General features: G+C 28.8%; 2 protein-coding genes across 4 annotated transcripts; both read right to left on the reverse strand.

Annotated features, from left to right (window-relative positions):
* Positions 1-773: 773 nt before the first annotated feature.
* LOC137826408 (plasmodesmata-located protein 7) lies at positions 774-2,905 on the reverse strand. 2 transcript variants are annotated; one of them, XM_068632367.2, is made up of 3 exons: positions 2,001-2,905; positions 1,219-1,332; positions 774-1,118 (listed from the first exon to the last, which is right to left on the reverse strand). In XM_068632367.2, exons 1-3 carry the CDS (start codon positions 2,797-2,799, stop codon positions 1,111-1,113), a joined length of 921 nt encoding a protein of 306 aa, XP_068488468.2. In that variant the 5' UTR covers positions 2,800-2,905; the 3' UTR covers positions 774-1,110. The 2 variants fall into 2 exon arrangements, with proteins under 2 accessions (XP_068488468.2, XP_090150703.1); XM_090294577.1 differs by lacking the exon at positions 774-1,118 and having other exon boundaries at positions 1,211-1,332.
* A 3,949-nt stretch (positions 2,906-6,854) lies between these two features.
* Positions 6,855-8,398, reverse strand: LOC137826563 (nudix hydrolase 18, mitochondrial). 2 transcript variants are annotated; one of them, XM_068632572.2, is made up of 5 exons: positions 8,176-8,398; positions 7,897-8,008; positions 7,698-7,781; positions 7,442-7,570; positions 6,855-7,281 (listed from the first exon to the last, which is right to left on the reverse strand). In XM_068632572.2, exons 1-5 carry the CDS (start codon positions 8,274-8,276, stop codon positions 7,126-7,128), a joined length of 582 nt encoding a protein of 193 aa, XP_068488673.2. In that variant the 5' UTR covers positions 8,277-8,398; the 3' UTR covers positions 6,855-7,125. The 2 variants fall into 2 exon arrangements, with proteins under 2 accessions (XP_068488673.2, XP_090150776.1); XM_090294650.1 differs by having other exon boundaries at positions 7,438-7,570; positions 8,176-8,384.
* Positions 8,399-19,165: the final 10,767 nt, after the last annotated feature.

Raw genomic sequence — 19,165 nt, forward strand, 5'->3', positions numbered from 1 at the left:
ATCTTTTCAGTGATATTTATATAAATTAAAAAATATAATAATTTCAATAAATAGTGATTAGGGGTGAGGAGCATATTTTTTTTAATGACTTTCCACAACTCATTGACCCACGTTACTTTTCAATAAATATTTTTTTATTATTTATATATTTCCTAAAGAATATATAAATAAAAAGTAACATACTTAGTATAGAAGGCAACTTTATTGGCACTTACGGGATCTGAATTTTGCGAATTTAAAGTTAAAAAAATTTAGAACCTCTTGTTATAAAAATAATATTATTAGTCATTGGTATAATATGTTACCATCTATTCTATTCTTAGAATTCTTTATGAATAAGTATAGTTTACCTATGTATCGTTTTTGTTAACATATGAGTTTTGGTCTAATTCTTCCATATTTTTATATTTATTTATTATTTTTTAATAATACTTTTTTTTTTCATGTGATGATAAATGATTATTGTTATTTGATATGTTAGCATAACGAAGATGTCAAGTTTCATAATAATATCTAATATGAAAACTTCTATTTAAAAAGAACAATATTATTGAGTGAGGTATGCTTTTCTTTCTGATAAGCAGAAAATAACATTAATAGTTTGGAGAATTTAAACAATTTGAATCTAATTAAACTACCTATTACGAATCTCACAAAAGTATGGTATACGTAATTTTATTTTAATGGAAAATAGAAATTCCATTTTAGGTAAGTATTCAAAAAGCTGGTGAATGCATATAAAGAAGATACAAAAAAGCAAAAACATCGTACACTTTAAAGAAAGAAATGAATGATATATATATATATATATATATATATATTTTTTTTTTTTTTATTTTCTTTTTTGTTTACAAGCATTGGACAATTGACAACACAACTTTGTGAAGTGGGGAAGAAAGTAGGTAGAATCTCTTTCCTCTTGTATTCAAAATTTCAAATACAGTTTCTTTTGCCATATGTATGGTATCCTCCTGAAGGTTCAAAGTTCTCTTTCGAAGTAAATTTTAAATTTAAAAGTAAGTAATAAATAAAGAAAAAGCAAAAGAGGCACAAAAAAGTAAAGCAATGCAGAAGAGAAATGATATAATTTGAGTTCAAAACTAATGAAATTTATTTACCTGCATGGGAAAAATACAGAGAAAAAGGAGGAATCATGTTAGTATATACTGCTAAATTCATATATTTAGTTTTGAATATAATAAATGGAAAATTACTTACCCTGTCTCCCACAAATTTTGGTCATGAAAGCAAGGAAAATAATAAGTATAGCTGCTCCTGCTAATGATCCAATAATTATAGCAAATGTCCTTACACCTCCATGACTTGATTCCCCTGCATCACGCCACAACATCTTATTTTCTCTTCTTTTATCAAAAACTATCTTAAAATAAAACACTTCTTAAAATGTTTTATTGGAGAACAAAAACTTCTTAAGATGTTTCAGGGATGATTACTCAGAGGTTCTATTTTCTGGGTTTTTTATTATATTTTTAATCTATTATTCCCTGTATTTAAATATTTGTGAGGAAATACTATAAAATATTTCATATATCTTATGTACAAATATTTAAAAACAAGAAGATAATTAAAAACAATACAACATCAATGTAATTAAAAAGTAAAAATAAAACATAAGTAAATGTCCCTTCGATTACTCGTTTGGTTATTATATTTATATAATTTTTACCTTTTGTTCATATACCTAGTCTTTATACTCTAAAATAGTTGAAACTAAAAAGAATTAAAAATTTAATGTAAACAAGTTAAAAAGTGTAGATATAGAAAAAAATAATATTAAAGTAGTGTAAATATAGAAATGAGGAGTTAAACACTTGTTAATTTTTTTATTCTTACATTTTGTGAAAGAAAATTACATTTTTTTTACATCCAATGGAATTTGTGAACACACGATCAAACTTCTCTCATGAGAGTTCAGAACTTGAAGCCCATGAGAGGTAGTAAGAGAAGAAGAAGCATGCGATCATGATGATGGGCCTTACCGTGGGCCTTGGAATTATCGTGGGCCCCACCGGTGGAGTACCGCGCATAACACTTCCCCAAGAACATGTCCCCGTAATCCGCCGTGCCGCAGTCGCCCTTCAGCCGCGAGATGGCCTCCGCCACGCAGTCCTGGCACTCGCCGTAGCTCAGGTCGCCGCTGCACTGCGCCATGCCTCGCACTCCGCCGGAGCCGCCCACCCTGAAGTTCCCTCCGGCGGCTGTGAGCCCTGCAAGCAACGCGTCGCGGCTCCCCATGGCGTCGGGGTTGTACCCCACGGAGGGCCCGCACTTCTTCAGCACAACCGTCTTGTCCTGTGCGCCGAGGAACGTCTCGTTGTCGTACTTCACGAAGCAGCCGTCGAGCTGCACCGAGCCGCCGCACGTCCCGCGACAGATATCGCCGGCGCGGGTGACAGCGCGCGCCACGCAGGCGGCGCAGTCCGGCATGGCGAGGTCGCCGCGGCACTGGTAGAGGCCGGACACCGCGTCCTGCTGCGTGGACCCCACGATCGTGAAGTTGTTATAAGACGAGAACGTCGCCGAGTTCACCAGCGAGGAGAATAGCGAGTCAAGGTTCATCTGGTACGGCGAGTTTGGGGTGTACCGTTGCTGCGTGCACCCGCTGTACAGAACCGCACTCGAGCTCGAAGACTCAGAAAACTCAGGGAACAACAAAGTCATGCAGAAAAACACACCCACTGTGATGAGTCTGCGTGAGATGCCCCTTTTGGTCATTTTCATTTTTCGGAGATGTTGACGTAAGTTAACTCTAATATGGCTTTGAATGCTTATATGCATGTGAATGATTATATCATTATATGGAATGAATGAGTGTTTTTGGTGCTATTACTATTTCTCCAAATGAATATGAAGAGTTTTAGCTATGAAGGATCCACCTGTGAGTTTTCACATTCAGTTGCTTTAAATAAGCAAAATCCACTACCAAAAAAAAAGCTTCTCTTTCATTATTTTACAGCTATGGGGTTCGTCTAAACTCTTTTTTCTTTCTTAGGCTAGTTGATTATCTATGGTGTTTGCTTGCTTTTCTTTTTGGTTGCTATAATTCAAACAAAAGTAGCAACTTTAGTTTCTTTCTTTTTTAAAAAATAATTTAAAATTCCAACAATGTTAAAAGTGATCTGTATTTATAAACCATTGAGAAATTTATTATTATGTGCTCATTTTAAATGGGTGGAGAAGATAACTTAGTAGAAGAAAGAGTGTGGAGTTTTTTGAAAGTGGGGAAAATTGGTCTGTGATCACTGAAAATCTAGTTAAAGTTGGAGAGAGCGACATTCTAAGTAACTTGTTAGTCAACAATATACACTCGACAGTATAAAGTAAGAAATTTACTTAGTTAGGGGGCAGAGAACACATAAGTTGTTTCTTTTCTGCTTAATTCAGAGTGTTCTGAAACCAATTAATAGAAACAAATAAGTTTGGTACTGGTTTAAATCAATGGTTTTTTTTATATAAATTTTGCAGAAATATATATATGTATTGCACTACTTTGTGTTAGCTACTTTAAAGTCACTTTCCACCTAATGAAACAAGTCCCTTTTAGAGGTATGACTGGTTTGAAGTTCAAACAACCTTCCTCTTCAAATGATGTTTCAATAATTTGCTTTTGTTGTTTCTGTGTTATACTTGTTTCTGTGAAATGCATAAAGCTTGTATCAACTTGAAGGAAACCCTAATGTGATTAGCAGATGTGGAATCCTGCATCAGGCACAGACTTGTGTAGCAATGATTTGTGAATATATTATTGTATAGGTCTATGGATTAATTGCGAAGTAAAGGTATAACACTGATAAAAAGAAAGGGCTAAGACACTTTCCATTCACACACTGCATCATCACCTTTTTTCACAGTAAAGGACAACTATGACATCTCACTACCCCCTCAATCTCATCATTTCACACACATAATAAATATATATATATATATATCCATGCTAAAACTGTTTGGACTTCAGTTCAGGAATATAAATAATGTGTTTGTTTTTTTTTCTTATTTTTACATATTACATATTTACAATTCAATCATTTAATTATACCTTGCTTTTGATTTTTTTTTTTCTGATTAGCCTAATTTTTATATTGGTTATTTTATTTATTATTTGTTTTCAATGATATATTTTCTTCATTTTTCTTAAAATTGTCTAAAATTTTTGTGCTTTTTTTTTCTCGGTTGAAATATACAAGAAACTTCGTACTGTTAATAAACTTAAATCTACTAATGAAAAAACATGTTTTTTTAATTATTTTTTTTCCTAAGTTCTCTTAACTATGTTATAGTAGAATTTTTTCTTATTTTAATGAAAGTATAATGTATTTGTACATTTTTCATTTACTTACAAAATATAGCAATTTAAAACTTTTATTACACTTTTGTTATAAAGTTAAAGTAACGTATTTGAATGAAGAAAAATCATACTATTTTTCAAGTACATCATTTTTTATTGTCTTTGAATTAAACCTATTACTTTCAAATCGTATTTTTGTAATTGTCCAAAAACTAAAATATTATTCACTTAATCAACTATTGGCCCAGTATAAATATTTCAAGACTGCTTCTTCCAGCCCCCATAATAAATGTCAAAATAAGACTTTGGCTTTACTATAAAAAAAACCCCTAAAATCCCACACTGTTTTTCACCTTCTCATTGTTCTATTTTTCTCCCAAGAATTCCAGCACCCCTAAACACCCATTTGAGTAGAGGTGTAATATGGAACGGGCGGGTCCGTTCTATAGCTCGCTACCAAAAAAGGTAGGACGAATTCATTAATCTAGTTTATTCGTACATCTTGGGTTGACTGTGTGGGCTAATAATAGATACGAGTTGGTCTGCTGGTTCGCGTAAATAAAAAAAAATATTTTAAAAAAATTATATCTCATTCATTTATTATTGTAGCAGTGTGACATTTTTTTTATTTTTAAAAATTAAATTTAATGTAAAAAAAGAATATTTTATTTTAATCATCTAAAGGAGTTAATATTAAGAGTGATAGAGAATTTAATTTTAAGTAAAATCTTATATTTAAAATTGTTAATAAAAAAATAATATAAAAAATAGATTTCAATACGATAGTTAAAAAATTAGTCATCTTCATTAAAATATTTTGTAGCAAAACTTTGATAAGATACTCTTATACATTTACATACATAGATAATGAAAATATAAATGCAAAGAAAAACTTTATTATTTTTAATCAAGCCTTATAGGAATCATCATATTTGAATTTATATTTTTATCTTAATTAAATGAATTGAAACACGGATAAAATTTTAATTTTTCCGTAAGTTTTTTTTATAATTTATGATTTTTTTAAAATAAAAAAAAAAACTTATGTGGGCTAGCCCACATGCCCACGAATTACTTTTTATGCGGGACGAGCCAATGAAACAAGCCCACAAATTACTTCTTATGTGTGGGGTGGACCAACCCAACCCGCATTTTGCAGGTCAAATGTGGGACGGGCCTATGCTAGCCCGCATTGCCACCCCTCTTATATTTTTTTATTTATTTTGTAAACATTCTGAACTATAATGGAAAGTTATTTTGTAATTTAAAATTATTTTTCAAATATAAACAATCTAAAAGTAATTTAAAAAAAATATATTTTAAATTACATAAACGAAAAATCTGTACCAAATTCGATAATAACTTTCGCTTTATATACTCCAAAATTTTGGATTGCAAAATTTGGTAATACATTGAGAAATTTATACTCAGAAATGTATTTTCAGATTTATAAATTATTTTTAAATATAAAATCAGAATATAAATATATTAATACATTCAAGGATGGATGCACATTGTAGAATGCATTTTCATAATGTGCGTTCCAAGATGTGAATTGTCTAATGTATTAATACATTTCAAATTACATATTTTATAATGTATTTGTAGTTCAGATATATTTTTTGAGATATTTTTGAATTTGAAAATATATTATGAAATATAACATCCAAAATATAAAAGATAAAAGATAAAATTAAAAATTCAATTTATGGAGGTGGAGGAGTGCAGAATGCAATACCCAACATCCCTTCAAGCCCAATATAGTGCTTGTGCCGATGTTTTTAAAAAAAAGGCTAACATCGTGCTTGGACCACTTTTATTGATTTTAGAGGTTTATCTGTTGTTTTCAGGTTTAGGAACTTTCCCTGAAACCCACACTCTGCTGATTCCTACACTAATCTTGGTCTTCAATCAAATTTCTCTTGTTAAAGACCAACATAAATAAATGAATTTTCTTAAGCTGATCAAAACTTTGAAATCAAATTCCACTTCAACTTTCCCCTTCCCAATTTCACCCAAGGAACTCCACTAATGACAACGACTGGTCAACCAATTCCACACGGTATTCCTCTATGCATCAAAGGTGCATTTCAATTCATACATCAAAGTGGTTGAAGCACCAAAAATGTTGCTTCCAAATTCCAATCTTAGCTTCAAGTTGATTGTTCAAAAAGAATGTAAATGAAAAATAGGAACAAAGGAAGAGAGGTTTATCTTCACTTTGCTCTTCATTAAAAGCTATAATGTCATTTCATGACTAAAATGTTTTATCCCTTCTTACCATATATAGCCACAAACAGTCATTTATAGTGCAATAATTTCTATAGATTACTATTATTCATACTTCTTTTTTCTGCCATATTTTTAACCTTTCTCCTCCTCGCAGTCTCTCTTTTGTATCACTATAGAAGTTAGCATAAAAAGTACCGTGACTGTAAGATAGTTTTACTATAAAAATGAGTAAATTTATAATTTATAGAAGTTTAAAATCATTTATAATACTACTAGTATGATTTATTGTTATTACTGACATGTTTTCAACTGTTGCTTGAAAGGAAGAACAAAATAGTTTATTGAACAATGGATTCTGAGGAGTATGACTATACAGATGGTGAATTCTGACCTTCATTTTTCACATTTTAACCCCATTAGATTTGAAGTACTGTATCTTAATTGGGGAATTGACAACTTCCAAGTTGTGTACCATTACTATTGTTATTCTAATTATGTAGTGTCTTTTCTTGTTCTAATTCCAAAGGATTGTACTATTCCTGAGTTCATTCCGTCGAAGAAAAGCTAAAGGATTAGGATATCCCCGTTTACAAGTCAGAATTGGCATCTCCTATGCAGTGTATAGAACCTACTATTTGTCTGAGAGGACCAAGTTTCCGAGCCATGAGACGGTGTACTAGTCTCTCCAGAGCTTCTTTCATCCACCAGTGTTGACAAACTTCCCTTGCATCAGAAACGCTCATCTACACCCCAGAGGAATTTTTCAAACACTTTTTAGTTCGTGATCATTACAAGAAACAAAAAGAATCATTCAAACACTATCTATCACACTGATCATTTAGAAGAAGCAACAAAGACAAAATCAAACACTGTCCTCAGTATTCCATTTTTAGTATTACCTACCCATATTCTTTGACGAAAATTCTGTTCTGGCCAGAACTCCAATTGCTCTTGGACAAGTAGAGGGAACATGTAGCCCTCGTAAAATGTATCATGAGTCTTGCTCTTGAAACTCCACTTACCCAATTTCCCCTGCACCAATCAAAGCAAACTTTCATCTCAGCTTAAAACAAGTTTTGCTGATAGTTAAGTTACATAAACAATGATTCATGATTTCACTGTTATCAAACTTTTATTATTTTATAGAGTATAGCCTGACCTCAACAGTGCCTCGAACCCCTGCTTCCTCTATGGTTTCTCTCAAAGCTGCCTCCTTTTTGGATTCGTCCAATTCCCAACCTCCCTGTTGTTTGGTCAAACGGATAGCACAAAATGGGGTGAATAAAAATGATAACAAATCCAAATATATCCCATTTGGGTGGTGAATTTCATTGACTAATATTTTGGTGTGCGGTTACCTTAGGAAATAGCATCCCTTTGCCTTTCTGAGAAGTGATAACCAGAACTTCTAAATCTTCTGGTCCCTCCAACGAAGTTTGATCAACGATTTTATATCTGTAGGGTATGCATCTGCAGACATGTGGCCATCAAATTGAAAGTAAAAAACAAAAATGTTCAGTGACAATTGAAACGAAACTCAATAGAGGCACAAAGACTTACATGAAGAAAACATGGTTTTATAAATAGAGAAAATTGAATACTAAAGGGAAGCATTGGATTAGAAACATGAGACAAACCCCACGACTTGGCGACGACCTTTTCTGTAGCGTTGTAACTCTCTGCCTGTACGAGAAACCAATGCAACAAGGTTGTTGTCTTGGGAAACCAAAGACACCATTTTTGAAAGAATTGGAAAGAGGGAGAGAGAAAGAAAGGTTAGAAGTTGAGAGAGGAAGAGAACATGCAAGTTGTGTTGTGTTGTGTTGTATTGTGTTTATTAGTGGATAGGATAACAAAGAGAGGGTCCTATTAATAATGGAATGGTAACGTTAGAGGCTATGCCTTTTTCTACCAAGTGGAAACAAATTACTTTTTATTATTATTTCATATTAAGAAACAAGTGTGCAAATTCAAAAAATAAAGCTACATTTACCTTTATCTACAAATCACAATGTATTAAAACTTACACCAATAAAAATTATTAAAATAAATAAATCGTATCTTAAAATCTATTTATATTTCAAATCATACTACTTACACCATACTTGATATATCAACACGATTTACCCATTTCAATAATTAATATGTAAAATTATACATATTTATTAAAAAAAATTTAAATACTTACTCTAGTGTTTTATTAAAAACATACCATAAAAAAGATAAATATATTTTTTACGATGATAATAAATAAAGAAAAGTGTAATAAACAACGACTCCACAAGTGTATTTTTCTTAAAAAAACTAAAAAATAAATAAATAATATTTATATTTGTATATTTTATTGTCTGAAATCTATCCAATGAAGTATTTTAATCATTTACGTTTCGAAATATATTTAGACCTTTCTATGTCTACCATATAACACTTTTGTTTCTTTAACAACAATCGCAAACTATTCTACCGCTTTATTTAAATTTCTCAAATTAATAACATTAATAAAAGAACCGCACCAATTACTTATACCACAAATTTAATATCAAAAATAAAAAAATTAGACACGTAGACGTAATTTCCTATTCATATATATATTGAGACAAAACGCATGCACCTTTTTGTGTTTTGTTATTTTAAATGGAATAATTTTAAACACTTTTATAACTTCTTTTACTTAGCAGGAAGTGACGTAATGGGAGCGAATTTCGTAGCTGGGTGCGAACACAGGTGCTATATATTTGCGTGAGAATCATGTTATTTATTTTGTTGTGTTTCTTAGTTTAGTTTGGGTTTTTTAGAAAACAAAATAGTGGAATTGATTATTTATTTTTAATAAATTCAATTAAATTTTTGAGTCGTTAAATATTTTCACATTTATCTTAATATTTTTTAAAATATTGACTTTAGTTATATATATATATATATAAATTATCATACATTTACTTTCATAATTAACATAATTTCTTAGTTGTTAAAATTAGGGGTTTATCCTACTTTTTCATATGATAATTAATGGAAATATACTAAATAGGTAACCTGATGTTAACTCACCACAATTAAATGGAAAATGTTTAGAGATCTCATAAAAGGCAACTAATCAATGCTTTAATGACAAACATTTAAATCTTGAAGTCGAAGGATCCATGGAGATAATTACCATGTAGGGTAATTGTTATGGTCCTCTAAAAATACAACTGAAATATATATATATATATATATATATATATATTTTTAAATGAAAAATTGTAAAGTTTAAATTATTAAGTTTTAAATTATATATTATTACAGTTATTGCATCAAGCATTTTCTGTAATAATTAGTAGAATATTAGTATTTGTTTATCATGAACGAAGAATATATTGATAAAGAATAGGTACAAGGGTATACAATAGTGGTGACCAAAACAATACAAAAGGAACGTATTGTAAAAAGAAGTTATTTTATATTTACACACAAAAATATATAAATGCTATATAATAACGCGGTGTCACCCTACAATTAGAAACAAATAATAGTGGGAGTACATACAGCATTTCCCTCCTCAACTATTACATCAAAACTTAACACATTCTATTGCAAAGCAATAATATCATATAATCTACCTACATATTAGAAAGACAAAAATCCAAAACAATAATGCCATTGAATGCAAGGTTGATATAGGCTAATATAGTTGTTACTCTCAACAACAAAATTTAATATCTTATAGTTACAATTGTTTTAAACTCAATCTCATAAAATATTTTAGATTTTAGATTTTTATAGAGATTATTTCACTAATCATAAATGATCTATTTTGTTGAGAAATGACATTGTTATCATTTTTTTCTATTTATAATTGAACTTCCACATAAAATAAACTGTATCGGTCGAGTCAATCTCGGATCTGGTGACTGACCGACCGAATCAAAGAACACATCAAGTTACACAATAAATAACAATAAAGACAGTTATCATAGGACTTAATGAGTCATATTCATATCCTGAAATATGCAGGAAATATTTTCGACAAATCAGTTAAATACTCTGAAAGTTGTTACAAATATTCTCTAGATATTCCAACATATCTATATACCAATATACCTCCCTATTAATTAGGGATCACAATGCGTATCAGTCAATACCTGATATTTAGCCCATCATAGCAATGACCAATAACCAACACTATAAATAAAACTCTTTGCGAAGGTGTAAGGTACGTTTTAATCAGTTTTACAAAATGCACTCTTTATTCAAAGTACTTTTTTAGGTTATCCCGATCGAGCATCAAGATTTGGAGAATGAGACTTGAAGGGAGAAACCAAAGGATTACTAACAAGTCAGCAATTGTACAACTAGTTCCAAGTACTATCTAGGTCTCTCTTTGTCCATACATGTACATAAACTTTGTTATATGTGAACAGCATATGATCAATAAATTTGTCTTTCATACCACACATGCATATAATATATTATTATTTACTTAAACATATTTATTTTACTAATATATATCTGGTTGGCCATTAAACAAATTTCAATATGTAATATGCAATCTTTGAAACCTTACTTCTCCACACTTACTTGTACAAACTCTTTTTAACTACCAAATATTAAGTTATAAATACTTTGATTTAAAAAGTTACTATGATATGAAAACTTACTATACACTAGTGCAGAAACATAAAACAAATGCGGCTATTTCGAATTTATAAATGCGACTTTATAACCGCATTTGATCAACACGCACTTGTAAATCAAGAAATATAAATGCGGCTATATAGCCGCATTTATAAATACCATTTACAAGTGCGGTTATTTGCTTTAACCGCACTTGTATATGCCAAATCATTAAAAAAAAATTAAAAATTTTAAAACATCGTCAATCTTGTGTGAAACCAACGTTGATGAAGAGTCACGGGAGCGAACAACGGTGGCGGCAGCAGAAGCGACGGCGGACAGGGAAGCAGCAACGGAGCAAACCAAAAAATCCACAAGAAAGCACGAAGACAATGAAAGAGTACTGAGCAATGCGAGAAACCAAACAATGTAAGAAAAACGAATGTCAGCCAACGAAACAGTGCTTCGAGACCACCAATGCAAGGAAAAAAACATATATAAGAAAAATGAAAAACATTTATGCATATATTTGTGAAGATGAAGAGGAAGAAAGAGAGTTCAAGGAACTTACATTGCACAAATAGAATGTAGATGCAGCAGAAGGAGACGAACTCAGAGTGCGAACGCGAAACGAAGGCAAAGACGAGAAATAAAGTTTGAAATTGTGTGTGGCGCGCTTCAAAATTTAGGGTAAAAAAATATTTACGATGCGGTTAAAGGTAAAACCGCACTTGTAAAACAAAGCGCTTGATTTACGAATGTGGCTATTCAAATAATCGCATTCGTAAATCAAAATAATTTCAAAAATGTCACCGCGTTTTTTTACGAAAGCGGGTAGCGCAAAAACCGCACTAAATAAAGCGTATCCTTTTCTTCTTTTTGCATTAGTGATAATATTTTCTTCCTTATAGGTATACTTATCTTTAACACTATCTTTTATCGTGACACTAATCAATAATTTGTCATCTAAATATTTCCCTTTCTCATATAAGTTTATATCTATAAAATAACAATTTAGAGATAAAAAAAAAACTTTTGTCACATGTTAGTCGCAAAAAAATTTACATCAAAATTTTAAAACAAATAAAAAAAATCAAACTTTTTAAAAAAGGAAAAAAAATTAGACGTGTTCAATAAACTAGACTTCTAATATCCAAAGTCTTCATGTCTCTCACTCAATACCTTCCTCTTTTTCTCGCACAATAGATTTTAAATTAGTTTTTAATTATAAATTAGTGATTAATTTATAATCTAAAATAGTTAGTAGATAAAACCTTATAACTAATGTTAGATATCAATTTAGAAACTACTTTATAATTTTTTTATTGATAATAAGCTACTTTAAATATCAATAATTTTTTAATTTATAACTTAACCAATATAATAATTAATTATTTTTTTCTCTAACATTAATTTTTACTTAATTATTTTTTTCGTAGTGTTAGCTAATTTTAAAGATGGAAGAAGTAAGTAAAAACGTATGAAAATGCCAAAATTTGGCTTAACAAATTATTTTAGAGGAGTTTAAATTTTAAATAATTTTTTTTACTTAATTAGTAAGAGAAAATATATCACACATTTTATTTTATCAGCAATGAATAAATAGAATTAAAAAAAAATTCTTATGGGTGTCTCATCCCTTATATAATAAAAAGATTAAGATGAATTTTCTCTTCACCTAACCTAAAGAAATTCCAATTGGCAATACATGTCCATATAATAAAAAAACTAGGAAAGAAGCATGTAGGAGTCTTCTATATTAGAGATAGACAAATATACTAACAAACAAGTCTTAGATAGGCATAATCATCCTTTGAACTGCAATAACGAGTACAAAGACTAAACAAAAAGAAAAGCTCCCTATTAATTACCAAATAGCCCAAGTATAATCCTTGGACACACAGCCTCAGAAATTCATTTACTTTCCTCAAAAATTCTCACCGTATTATCAACACAAAAAAATAAAGATCATCACACATGTTAGCATATTTAAGTTACCTGCATAAGACATCACATTTTGGCATATTTAAATTATATCACTCGTGCAGGAAAATATTTTCATTTTTTATGTTGTTCTGTGGTTAACATACATATATTACTTAACATACACAATGTTCCTTATTTTATATCTAAATATATAAATAATTGAAAAAAAATGATTTCATCAATGCACAAATTTTTCTTTTTTACGCATTGTATGTTAATAGTTTATAGATGTGAAGAGATCAATTCTACCAGACTTTCGATAAAAAAAGATGAAAAACTAACAAGATGTTAAACTTCTGAACTAGCTATTATTTTTTTAAACTTAAGTCATTATTATGCTTCTTGTTACATCATACGATTTGTAGAATAATCACTTAAAGAAAGTCAAGAAAGTCACATTATTAACAATATACATTGGTGTGGTTCAGTTTTGGTGGGGGGAAATCGGCTTTTGCAAAGTTAATTAAATTAATTATTAACTTATCTTTCAATAAGAAAAGAACCGAAGAGAAAATATCGTTTGAATAATGAGACCTAAATAGCTCCTTATTTTAAACAGGATTAATATATCTTATATTCTATTATAGAATATTAATTATTATGCTTATTTTTTTCCTCTCTTTTTTTTATGCGACGTTTAGAGCAAAAATATCTGAAAATGTTTACTCTAGATATGTTAGTCTCGTACAATCAGATGAAAATTATAATTTAAAATATAATCTCTGAATATATTAAAAACTATGTTTTGGTTACATTTCATTATTAATGTTTTTAAATTTAAAAATAGTTTCAATAGAAAATTAAGTAAAAATGAAGGTGGGCGCATGACATGGGTGGATGAAGATGCAAACATAGTTTTTCCATTTGATTGAGCCGACTCCGACCATTTCCAATGCGCAAATATATAAAGATTATATATATATATATATATATATATATATATATATATATATAATATTTATATATACAGAGACACATTTTCCAAAACTGTGAAATTACCAGGGAGCTAGACAAAGGTTTGAGTTTTATTTTCAATGAAAAAGTCAGACATCAATTATATTTAGACACTTTATGCTAAAGTTCATTATAAGTTGGTTGTGTAACAGAATTTTCATTGTGAGTGTGAGAGAATGATAATTATATTGTAATTTTTTAAGTTTTTATGTAGTTTATTTGAGGAATAGAATTTTTGGATTGGCCTTAGATCCTTGATGTAGTTTTTTAAGTTTTTATGTGATGAGAATTTAAGTTTTTGTGTTATGGTAACACCACGACTTTAATATACAATCTTGTGCAATAAATTCATCTTAACATATGGAGTTGAGTATGTTCATTGTTCAATAAAAAGAAAATTTTGTTTGTTATGTATTTTTTTTTTGTATGATTTGTATTAAATTGGTCTCAAGTTTTAAAGATTTTCTATCTATCTTTAGTTTTCAAAAATAGTGAATTAATAATAACTAGGAATATTGTAAGGTCATCAATTTGATCCAATGTAATATAATAAATAATTTATCTTTCGACCTTCAATTTACCATAACTTTATTGGTCTGCATCTGAAGTTGGAGTTATGTAAGGTTATGGGTCTGACCCGATGGTTGGTCATTTATGAGTTATTTTCCAATGTGTGTATCTAAAGTTATGAGGGATCACAAGTCAATAGATCTTAATCAATTAGCCTTAATCACTCAATTAAGACAGAATCGTGATTAAAGGCGGAGATGTTATATTTCAGTCTATATATACGCTCTACAAAAGGATATCTAATACACAACACATGGAGTACTTCTAATTCATATTTTATAAACATTATATTTTATATTCTTACTAACTAGAAAATAGAGTATCTTCTGCAGGTGAAGTCCTCTTGAAGATTAACCGACTTCAACTACATGTTCTGGTTAAAAGACATCCCCTTGACTAGAAGAGATATATATGAATAATTCAATTTTAAGCTTTCATACAAAAGATTGTAGGAAAAATGTAATGAAGATGTAGTATTTTTTTAGCTACAAACATGGTATAGGAAATAATTTGATATATATTTTTCTGAAATGTTTTAATTAAAATTAAGAAGAGTGTTCATAAATACAAGTTGACATTATTTATTATTGATTGAAAACTGTAATTAAAGAAAATAATTTATATTTAAATATTTTGATGCAAAATGATATTAGATGAGTATTCATAATTTTAACCAAATAGAGTATATAGGATATGAGAATGGTTCTAATCGATTATGAATAGTGTCATAATCGATTAAATCCTACAATATAATTAATTAGATAATGATATGTAATCACTTACGAAGAAAATTATAATAAATATACATGACAACCTAGTCGATTATGTATTTAAATCTAATTAATTATGCTCACATTTATAATCAATAATTATTATGCATACCCATCTCATGACTTGATTTTCCAACCGTAGACACAATTCCTCCAATTCTCTTATACGTTATAAACATGTATAAAATCATGCAATTACCAACATCAACATACCATATTTCTTCCATAGATCAAAACTATGCACCATAATTAATACAAAAAAATATTATTTCTTTTTTTAATATTCTTAAGAACCAAACCGATTATAGAAAGATTCATTGATAATCGATAATGAATAAACCATAACCGATCAAGTCAACTTTCCTATGTATCCTTTCAATGGCACGTTTGTAATTAATTAAATCAACCAAAGTTTCTTGCATTTCTTAACTGTAGAGGGGACATCTTTCATTCCTCTTTTTTCTTTTCTTTTTTCTTTACTCCGAAATCAATGGCAATTCATCCAATTTTGCATAAACAGAACCATACTTTTTTCAAACACCAAAAGTAATTTGACCCATCCAAATCAGTAGTTATTTGAGTTACGTATAAATCGTACTAAATAATCCCATGCACCTAATTATAGCACACCTTATTCCCGATATTTCGTGCAGCAGTTATGTTGCACGTGACACCTTTTTTTAATCTCCAAATAATAAGATAAACAGTAATAAAAAAATTAAAAAATATCAATGTTGACATGTCTGTTCTTTGTCCAAATAGTATTCCACAATTCATATATATTATATCATAACTAAGTTGAGCTGAGTGATTGGTGTAGAGTGGTGATGAAAGTGAATTTGATAGGAAGATAATTGTAAGAGTCGCTTTTGTAAGTATAGTACATATACCTAAGTAATTCTGAGAGTTACGTAAGGGTACGAAATTTGGTGCAGTGGCATTATGATTTGATGGTAAGAAAAATATGTAACTTACACGCAATGGATGCTTTGATAATAGTCATAATTGTTTCCCTGTTGAGTAGTAACATTGCAACCTTCAGTTTCGGTTTCTGGTTTGCGATGATGTGATTGTTTCAGTGAACTCAACTTCGTGTCATCTATTTTGCTCTAGTGATATTGGAAACCAGAAAGCGAAAGGGCATGGAAGGGGACACAACAAGGACTTGAAGGCCAGTTGCATTTAAAAACACTATTGGTAGGTCTGGGACAGCATTTGCAATTACAAAAACACTTAATATTAATAACAACCTTCGAGATTGTTCTTCTTTTTTGTTTCGTTTTTTGATTGCGATTATGATGTTTGAGACTTGCATTTAATTAAAAATAATAATACATTGTCACGTAGACTAATGAAATCATGATAGATTTAAACTATCTAATACTAAATTGGGACCTTTCACCGAGGAGGTTCCATAAAATTGGAATTTGTGAGGGTTGTTGGAGTAAAATGATTCAAACATGGAGTCTATATTTTTATTCAATTGCATCATCATTCGTGGGATCTCTCTTTCTCACGTGTACTATATTAGCTCAAGTACTTTCCATATCTACTTCGTTTTGGAAGAATATTTGTTCTTTAAATCTAAATTTTTTAATCTATAAAATAATATTTAAGTTAATTAATATAATAGTTAATTATTTTTTATTTTTTAAATTATTTTTTATTTAATAGTTTTGTTAGAGTCAACAAACTATATACACTCATCAAGTGTAACTATATATGTGGTTTAACTTCTTTGGGACTTGTATGTATTCTTCAGCTTCGACCTTAGTCGCACGTTTTCTTTTGCATTTATTGTCGAGATTCTTGAGTTTGAGGTCATAAGACCTTGGAGAAGAATATTTTGACATTTAACTAATTTTTAAATACTTCTTTTTGATAACTCTTTTAATAATGAAATGTTATTATTTAGGTGATTATGATGAATATAAATAAAGTTTTAACATAAAATAATAATAATATACATAGATATTAGATAGATAATTAAATAAAATATGAATTTGTTAATTTATTATCATTTTATGCTCTTTAATACAGTTGAATTGTTGTATTTAATAATTTAAAAAAGATAATCACTTATTAAAAAAACTTCATAATCAGTAGTTTTAATATTCTTAATAAGAATAAGATAATCACAACACTTATGGTATTTAAATTAATAGTATTATCCTGTAATATAAAATTAATTTATAATAAATTATTAAACAAATAATATTTTTTATGATATATTTATTTCACAGTCTAGTTAAGTTGGATTAAATCTTGCTTATTTGATAAAGTACGTTTTGAAAATTTTCAATTTTATTATCTAAACAACTTATTTTATTAAAAAAAATCAAAATTTATTAAATAAATCTCTTAAATTATACATCCTAACTCTTATAAAGTGTTCTTTCATGACGAGATCATATAATCTGATTCCTCTTTTTATATATGAAAGTAGGAGAAACACTCACATGCCTTTTTTTAGGTTTTTCATTGTATTTTATTTTAGTTGTATTATTTTGTATTTTACATCTGTACTATATTTTACTACATTGCACTACAATAAAATTATGAAATAGAAACCAATTTTTAGAGACCAAAATAATTAGTTACAATAAAAATTAAAATAGAGACTATTTTAGAAACTAAAAAAAAATTGGTTTCTAAATTAGTTTATATTATTTTCTATTATTGTTAAATAGTTTCTAAATTGGTATCTAATTAGCAACTAAGGTTTTAGATAACAAATATTTAGTCTCTAAAACCTTGGTTGCTAATTAGATACCAATTTAGAAACTATTTAACAATAATAGAAAATAATATAAACTAATTTAGAAACCAAATTTCTTTTTAGTTTCTAAAATGGTTTCTAATTTAGTTACTATTGCAACTAATTATTTTGGTTTCTAAAAATTGGTTTCTATTTCATTATTTTCTTCTAATGTTGAAATTATTTATCAAGTGATTAAACTTATACATTCATTTAAAAAAATGTTAAACTATGAGAATAACTAGATTATATAGATTATTGTTAAGTTTCTCAACTCATAAAAATATTAAGTTATTCAATAAAAAATTAACAATATAATAATTAAATTATTACATTAGAAACTAGTTTCTGTAATACTGTTATAGTAGCGATGGGTCAAACTTTTTAAATTTACATTCTGAAAAGAGTGTTTTTGTCAAAAAAAAAATGCAAAAGAGGAAAAAGTAGCATGAATAATAAACTCTCTTGGGACACTCAAAGCATTCAACTTTATGGGCCATAAATATATGGATCATGGAAGCACACAGGCCTAAATTGTGAGAGGCCCAAATGGTTAATGCAAAATTGTAATATGCACCCATGATCACATTCAGTTTAGACTATAAATAGATAAATAAAATAGTTTAATTTTGAAAAATATTTATACTAACAAGAAGTGAATCAAATCCATTAACTTTATCTTGTAAATACCTGAATTGCACATATATTTTTTTTTATCTTATATACATTGAATTCCATTAATATTTTAAACCATTATTTACAAATATTTTAAACCATTAGCTAATATTTTATATGTTCTTAAAAGCAGCAAGAAAGTTAATTATTGTTTTATGCTATGAATAGTTTGTTCCAAATATTGCAAGTATGTTTCATTTATGTTATGGAAGTTTGTGGCACATGCATATATATATATATATATATATATATATATATATATATATATATATATTCCCTTTATGAAAGTTAAAAAGATATTTTACCCAAGTTGATGTTCAT

Source organism: Phaseolus vulgaris, chromosome 8, assembly GCF_051622355.1.
Source record: "Phaseolus vulgaris cultivar YP4 chromosome 8, ASM5162235v1, whole genome shotgun sequence".
NCBI classification, from domain to species: domain Eukaryota; kingdom Viridiplantae; phylum Streptophyta; class Magnoliopsida; order Fabales; family Fabaceae; genus Phaseolus; species Phaseolus vulgaris.